The 8,338-nt window shown below is 42.4% G+C and overlaps 1 protein-coding gene across 1 annotated transcript; it reads right to left on the bottom strand.

Annotated features, from left to right (window-relative positions):
* Positions 1-529: 529 nt before the first annotated feature.
* LOC142587155 (uncharacterized) lies at positions 530-7,020 on the bottom strand. The gene is made up of 3 exons (XM_075698046.1): positions 6,913-7,020; positions 5,261-5,440; positions 530-1,182 (listed from the first exon to the last, which is right to left on the bottom strand). Exons 1-3 carry the CDS (start codon positions 6,998-7,000, stop codon positions 833-835), a joined length of 618 nt encoding a protein of 205 aa, XP_075554161.1. The 5' UTR covers positions 7,001-7,020; the 3' UTR covers positions 530-832.
* Positions 7,021-8,338: the final 1,318 nt, after the last annotated feature.

The raw sequence follows: 8,338 nt of genomic DNA, 5'->3' as shown, positions 1-8,338 counted from the left end.
CACCAATGTGTTCAGGTGTTACGCAGGATGCATATTGGGGTGTCACAATTCCGGAGGATTGCTCACCAATTCATACACACAATGATGCATCCTGAGGGATAAAATAATATAAATGAGAGAACGTGTAAATATAATTCACCATTCCACTGAGGAATCGGTGTGCTGTGGAGAAGCATGTGAGCTGAGATTTTATGTTCAGGCTTTATGAGTGAATTTCCTGTTTTTCTTTCATTAAGCAGAACACAAGTGCACCTCAGTGATCAGCATACAGTGTTTATTTTTCTCGGAAATAATACCAGTTAGCTGGCATTTTCAATTACGTGCGTGCATAGCATTACCATATATTTCCACAAACATATCCACGGTGATAGAGCACGACTCAACAGGCACCGAACAGCCTTGCCGCTTCTCGGGAAAGCAGGCAAACAAGCCTCGCTTCAAAGCCATTTGATATAAAGGAATGGAAAACAAACTTTCTTGCAAAATATAATAAAGTCCTTGTGTAGAAGAAGTTCAGTGTGTTGTAAGTGTATGTTTGAACAGATCAAACTGGCGTGTTGTTTAGGCCAGATATAATTCTATCTGGTGTTGAGAATAAATGCTCTGCCTAATAGGAGAAGGAGAAAGTTGAATTTCTTTTATTTAACGTGAATTCGGCGAGTGCCCAATAAGAGTGGTTGGCCCTTCTTCCAGCGGTCAGTTTGGCTGGATAGTTTCGGTGCGTTCTCTTGCAGTGGTTGTGGAGTCGGTGGTGCTTGATAGAGTTTTAAGGGTAAGAGAGGTTCGGTGACTTAGGTTAGCCAGGTAGACGTGTTATGTTTGGTCTGACAGTCTAGCTGTGTATGGCCGGTTTAGCAGCCTTGCCTGGTGTCAGGTTTTGGCCAGGTAGAACTGCTGAACCTGGTTGGTTTGGTTGACCAGGCGTGGTCGGGAGTCCAGTTGGGACGGCGTTGCCGGGAAGGCCAGCTACGACAGGATGACCCGGTAAACCAGACTGTCCTGTAAGAGTAGGTTGACTTGGCTGGCCTGGTAAGGCATTTGGGCTTGGTGCGGAAGGGTAACCAGCTTGGCCATTTGGTCCTAGTTGTTTGGGCGGCGCGGCAACACCAGGTGTGCCCCCGTAAGGCAACTCATTATTCATTTTCTGCTCACATGTTGGGCAAGGCTTTGTAGATTTGATATCTGAGGAAGAAAACAACAAGCATCGATACAGTGTTTTTCGTGACAGGTTTTTAGTGAAACCGGAAAAGTTTACTTCCATGTAAAGGACTTTATGATGTAAATATGCGCATGGAATCGTTCAGGTCTTTTTGAACGAAAGGCCATGTTCGCGTACGCCACCAAAGCGTACGCGAACTTCACCTGCTGCATGTATCCTCCTGTCATTGTGCAATCATGATCTACAATAGGTCCATAAATTTTACTGACGCAGCGTTGAAGCTTGATGTGTCCTTTATTGCAATTATATTTTTTTCTCAAACGAGCCGATTTGCGCTATCGTACTATGTATTCATCGTTCATACATACATATATTTTCGATGAATGCTTGTTATCCGGGTTGAACTGATGATACGTTTGCAGCAGTAACCTGAACGTCCCTGCCGTGTTTGTTGTGGTTTAGTCATAAGTTACCTTACCATGAATATTTACCTATCTGGCTAAGTAGTTCTATTACAACATTGATTACTACGTGCGATAACAGATATGAAAACGTTGAATTGAATTGTATGAGTCACAGTACTTATACAGTGGCATGTATTTCAGATTTGAAATGAAAGCTTGCGAAATCTTAAAAGTTTGCAAGTCCAAAGCGGATATTAGAGTCTATGCTAAGCGAGCCTTTCATGAAGTGGGAAATACAGGCTATACTACTGTTCATATTCTCCAACCCGTCTGGCGGCCCAGTGATCACGTGCCTTCTTAAAAGTCAGCAAGACGCGGAAACACGAACTACGCGATCAAAGTGAGCCGCGCGACTACGAATTGTACACTATTCAGCATCGCCGTACTATTGCTCCCGCCAACACCGTGATCCGCAGAGTTCACTGCGACACCCCCCCCCCCATCCCCAGAAGTTACTCCCGCCTTATTTAGGGAGAAGTCGACAGAGCAGGCGCACCGTATCAAGGGGGATTCTTAGTTACAATAAGAAAATTATGCTCTCCAAAGATTATATTTGTCCCAGTAGGAATTTTAAGGTTTCAGATGTTGTAACAGTGCGTAATGACGCGCAGAATAGAGCCGGTGGCCGGCACATCTGTAGGAGTAGTTGCATGTTTAACGATGAAGGACCTGAGTTCTTCGCGGTACGCGATCGATTCTACAAAACAGCAGTAGGAGCCATGGCTAGCAATATCTGCGAGAATTCGTTTACAAAGGTTTGCATTAAACACTGCCGATGCGGCGACCCACACGCCTGAAGCAGCGATGGTGCTCTCAATAATGCCTAAAAAAAAAGTAAATGCCACCCATGCCCAACTTGGGTGGTTACATCGCTTTGACAAGGAATATAGCTTCATGTAGCCGCGAAATTTTCGCACGCGTCTAGTGGAACCGTTAAAACAAAATATCAGCAAGACGAGGGAACACGAACTACGTCATCAATGTGACCCGCGCAAGTACGAATTTTACAATATTCAGGATCGTCCCACTATTTTTTCCCCCATACCCGTAGTACTAATTATTAAACAGCGTGTAAATTATCATTATAGACTAGCTAAGAGGCACGCAGGAAAATACTGAGTGCTTTTTCAGGTTTCCGGTAACAGGCCGTTGCTTTCATGTGCACAGAAGGCTTTGATTTTGTTCAAGCCTTGGCTTATGGCAGCTAGAGCGCCTTTTATATGCAAGTGCATGGTGTATGGTTTCATGACACCGGGTCCAGACACATTCTCTGGCACTTCAAAAAGAGTATTTATTAACGAATGTTCTTTATGATGTCATAAGACATTGGAATTATGACATGTGTTATGCTAACTAAAAATAATTCTATACAAGAACGTTTCACTGCAGGAATATTATCGGAATAAAGGGAGATGAACCCCATGCTTTTCTACGAAAGGAAAATTGTACTTTACATACCTTATATGTGCTCATTTTGGTTATTGATCGATTAAGACACGGTGTGCTATGTGCAATGTTCGCCAACGAATAAAAAAGTACCATAGTTTTGAATGTAAGGGAGGTATAGTTGCGGTAATTTTAGTAAGATGAAAGAAAGCAAGATGCATTCGCCGGATTTTTAGTTTTTTGGTTGCGATGTTAACGTCAGAACCTTTAAGAGCTACAAAATATTTTCCTGCAATTATTGTACTTTATTAAGTGGCACACGGTACATAAATCGCAGGTAGAACTATTAGGTTGTAGCTTCATAACCTCGCACCAGATAAGCTATTCACTGGGAAAGGAAATAAGTTTGTATTATTCAAATCATTATTGACAGTAATATTATTGGTATTACTTGTTACAATATCACACAATAATGACAAGTACGCTACTGGATCTCCAGCAAAAATTTCGAAGGATTGAAGTCAGCAGCATTTATTGCACCTCGCAAATAAATCAGAACAACAAACATGAAAACATGTACCGTGTCTGATTTTGTAGTCTGTTCATTTGTCTTGTCGGACTAAAGAAAAGTATGCGCAAATGTCAAAAAGCAATATCGCGTAAATATATCATTCTTTACTGCGAATTTTGAAGGAACTCAACGAGAAAAGGTGCTGTCGTAACACCCGAAAGTATTTCACAGTGTCATTATCAATATCATCATTATCATCGGCTAAGGTTTGTCTCTAGCTTCACCTGTCATGCGCTAGTTGATATCAAGATGTGCCTGCAATGTTCCGAATGCGATCATACCACCTAGCATTCCGCTGCCCTCGACTGCGTTTCTTTTTTCTTGGCGCTCATTCTCTAACTCTAATGAGCCGTCGGTTAAGAGCCCTCGCGACGCCTTTCAAGCTCCCCTTCTTGCTACTGATTTAAACTGCAATATTGACCGCACCCATTTGTTCGCTAGTCCGCACCAACGTTTTCATACCTCCTAAGGTCACGCCTAAATTTACTCTTCCGCAACTCATTCAGATGCCCTCAGTTTCTTCTGAAGCTTCTGTACGATTCTCAATGTTCGTGAGCCAGGTTTTACTACCGGTAGATAGTTCTTTTTGTAGACATTTCTTTTCAAAGATAGCAGTTTGCTGCCGGTGTAAAATCTGATTTCGCGTGGTGAAGACAACGATCATCGCTGCGGCAAAGTTAGAAATTTGCAACAATGTTTCGCAGAAATACGAATTTCGCACAACCGATGTTTGTGCTTCTGACATAATGAAATTCTTTATGAAATAACGCATTTATATAAGCCGAGGTTCCTGCTCATCTGGAACTGAATAAAATTTTCGTAGTATCAAGAATACACCCAGACCTGAACTAATGTGTTATGCTGCAGCAGCAGGAAATGTCATTTCATTTGAATGAAGAACATCTTCAGATGTGTTTCCGGTGGAACTCCGAAGGGTTCCTGGTACAAAATGTTTTTCTAATACCTAGAACACAGGATTTCACGGTGGTATTCTTGTATTATGTGATCAATAGGGAAATGTTGGCGCCGAAATGTGGTGTCGGCTGCTCTTTTTGCCATGGGTGACATGCATCACATATTGTAACATATAAAGATTTCCAATACCACGAGATATCACGAAAAAAGCAAAATATACGGCACATCGAACTGGTTCATTTAAAGAGTAAGAATTAACGCCGGAGATACAATAGAAATACACAAATCGCATGAGGGTTGAAAGTTTATGGAAAAAGTTGCATTGTGAATGTTGTAAACACTGAAGTTGCAAACACCACAATACAGTACAAATGCAGATAGAAAGCGCACATAGTACACATAAATACAATGCGCATACGTGCAGGGAGTGTTCGCTTGCGAGCTTTGGGAAATGTCCGGTTTATTATAAAGGAAATAGGTATTTTCAAATATTCCATCGTCTTCTGTTTTCTGTCCACCATGTCTTTTGCACTCGGTCCAGGTTTTCTAAAGCTTAACTTAAAAGATGAGTGTGACAACAACGATGATGAATCGTATTTGTCGTCGTAAGCATCCCCCGCATGCAAAATGTTTAGCTAAATTAGGACATGAGTTGGTCGGTATGGAAATTACACATATGGTGTGGCATACTGTGTTGTCGTCATGGATGTTAAAGTTTGATTCTGTTACAAAAGTAGTAAGATTCAAAAAAGAAGAAATACTTACAGCTGCACCGTTGCACGCACTTTTCCAATTTTGAAAAGCCGTTCCTATTGCTACCGCACTTATTGTTTGGGAACATAAGGCAGGCATTCTTTTTATCATCGAAGTAGAACCGTTTCTTTGCAAGGAAGCACCTGCCAGGTTTTGGCGGTTTGCTGCAGAAAACCTCCGGCTTCTGTTTAGCTGGAAATGAAAGATTGTATTCACATTAACGAAGACATCGTGCAAGAACGTAAAAACGCATTGCAAGCACTCTTCTTTAGTTGCAACTAATGACCGTGCCGCACAATTGTTTACTGTCATTCAGTTACTGAGTATCCGGAAAGGCGTTACCGCTCTGTGCCGAATTATATTTTTTGTGCGGTCAGACGGAGGGGTGTTGTGACCGTTAAGTTCGAATACTATATTCTTCAGTTCCGTCATTTTACATACTCTTTCTATCGTGCAGTAACCGTAAAATTCCACCAAGACACTTACAGCGTTGTTTATTTAGAGAAATGAGTGAAAGCTGCGGCTCTATGTTAGGGCTAGATAGCTGGAATCAGCTAGATAAGATGCTTAAATTGAGGACGACACAACGAGCCATGGAAGAAGAATGATGGGTGTAACGTTAAGGGGGGGCGGGATAAAAGTGCAGATTGGGTGAGGGAACAAACGCGAGTTAATGACATCTTAGTTGAAATCAAGAAAAAGAAATGGGATTGGCAGTGCAAATAATGACGAGGGAAGATAACCGATCGTCATTAAGGCTTGCGGACTCTATTCCAAGAGAATGGAAGCGTAGCAGGGGCGGCAGAATGTCAGGTGGGTGGATGAGCGTAAGAAGTTTGCAGGGACAACATGGCCACAATTAGGACATGACCGGGGTAGATGGAGAAGTATGGGAGATGTCTTTACCCTGCAGTGGGCGTAGCCAGGCTGATGATTATGATTACGATTATTATTATTATGATATACCTGAATATCTCATGAGAAAAAAGAACCACTGGCTGCTGCATTCGTTAGTCCTGTTGCTGTCAATGAACAGGAAGTATGCTGTGCAGAAAGCTTGTACATATTGCGTGTTTGTGTACAGATGATTTGTCTTGATGCATGCTCACACTTCATTATGATATTTTGTTTCTTGATATTTGAGTTACTAAACTGGAAACCGATCGCATTGACTATGTTCAAACCCACACGTGTGCTTCCCCGCAAACCTCTGCTTACCTAAATGAAAAGGCAGACCTAATGTTATAGACGGCAATTAGAGCGTCAACAGGTGCACTCGTGACATTATTTATTATTGTCCCCCTCTGTTCTCCACTGATCGCGAGCTTTGAATACGTGAGTCAAAGATTAAGCAATTCTAATAGTCAGATGCCGCTTATCTCGGATAGGCAAAGTTTGTGCACACGCCTTCCGGCGGAACAGCACATATCACGCAGATAGGGCATTTGATAGTGGAATGATGCTGGTGGCCTGCTAATAGTCGATCAAGAACAAACTGTTCTTAACTTGCAAATATCTTAATTTAAAAATTCCGTAATATATGCCGTAAATATGACGCCAGAACAGTATGCAGATAATAGAAGGACGCTACGCTAATACGGTAAGCGTGTATATCAGCAGCAAATTACTGCTGATATGCTCACTGAAGAAAATCTTGTACTTACGTAGGCACATCTCTTGGCACTTCAACTCACTCCGGAAGGCGTTTCCTACTCCACCACATATGGTGTGGTTGAACATTTTACAGAACATGGTTTGAGGATCAAAAAACCAGGACACTTCTATTGGTCCACACGCGCCAACGGCTGGTGGTTGTAGGCATACTTTTGAGGACGATGGAGTCAGGGCTGGAAAAGTGTGCACTGCTTGTATTAGCCATACGAGAAATAACCTGTAAATAAGTTAGGCTGCACTACCGTTTTTGGTATATACCCTGATATAGCATTTGCTCTTTGCTGGAGTTACATGTCTGCAATATCATTTGTGGTATTTGGTCCCTTCACTGTGAAATGATTTGCTTCTTCAATCAAGTATCAACTCGTGTTCAATCCTTCACATAAAATATGAGCTGCCGCCCGTCGAACAAAGTTCAGATCAGGTGCATAAACAAGAGAACTTCCACTCCATTATGCGCATGATGCGGATTATGTGGCAGCCTGGATCTCAAGATGTTCAGATCACTTTCTGCTGAGCATGCGCAGTCCCAATTGTAGCAGTGCAGCAATATTTTTCGTCTGATTGGCTACGGCAGGTTGAACAAAGGTCATCTTCACTGATGATCGTTCGCGGCAATGACAGTGCACCTAACAAAATTGAAAATAAGAAACAACTTAAGCTTCAGCGGAGTGCGCTCCGGGATGGTACATCTAAAATTTTACAGTAATTTACAGCTGTTTAAGTCTCAGTAATGGACAGACCAGGGAGGGTAGAGGATTTTAAACAGTGTGACTATGCATGCTCGTATGCAGGCGATATAAAATAAAAAAGTTATCCGTGGATAACTTTTGATTGCGAACGAAAGTACGGTATTCGAGGGCTGTAAACAAAAGTGCTGACGACGCTACATTAGCAGTGCTTGCTTCATATGGAACTTAGTAGCTGTGAATACCGTGAGCTACTTTGTAAACTGTGTCGCGCTGTCTCTGCATTATCGCTGTTGCCTATAACGTGGTTGATGCTTTCGAGGTTATTTTTCATCAACAACCTACCTAACCCTCTGCGCATTCACTGTGTAAATTGAGTAAATTGCGGGTGTGTGTAACGTCTGAGACTGATTATTATCATTGTCATATACGCCTCGTATTAATGCGCCGGCGCTGTTTAAAAAATCACCCCAAGAACTAGTTGCATGAAAACACACCGTAAGAACTGTGACGAAGAAGATCGGCAGGCTAAAAAAGCCCTGTTGCCATCGCGTGGCTCGTACCCAGTTCGTTCGCTGGCTGCGCCCTACCTGCTGTTGCCGTGTTGGTCGCTGCTTCTCTACGACCCGAATAAACCCCCTTTATAGAACCATTTCTATGCAATGCGCATAATGTGATCATCTTCCAGAGCAGTTCGGGCCTCCAAAATACATGCACAGAAGGTAGT

Source organism: Dermacentor variabilis, chromosome 7 (genome assembly GCF_050947875.1).
Source record: "Dermacentor variabilis isolate Ectoservices chromosome 7, ASM5094787v1, whole genome shotgun sequence".
In the NCBI taxonomy this organism is placed as follows: domain Eukaryota; kingdom Metazoa; phylum Arthropoda; class Arachnida; order Ixodida; family Ixodidae; genus Dermacentor; species Dermacentor variabilis.
This window is presented reverse-complemented; position numbering and strand designations above follow the sequence as displayed.

Excerpts from the sequence above, each read along its gene's own strand:
- LOC142587155 (XM_075698046.1), bottom strand. The coding sequence starts at position 7,000 with ATGTTCTGTAAAATGTTCAACCACACCATATGTGGTGGAGTAGGAAAC. Across the intron at positions 5,441-6,912 it reads GTGCCAAGAGATGTGCCTAC|CTAAACAGAAGCCGGAGGTT; the intron begins GTAAGTACAAGA and ends TTTCATTTCCAG. Across the intron at positions 1,183-5,260 it reads GTGCGTGCAACGGTGCAGCT|ATATCAAATCTACAAAGCCT; the intron begins GTAAGTATTTCT and ends TTTCTTCCTCAG.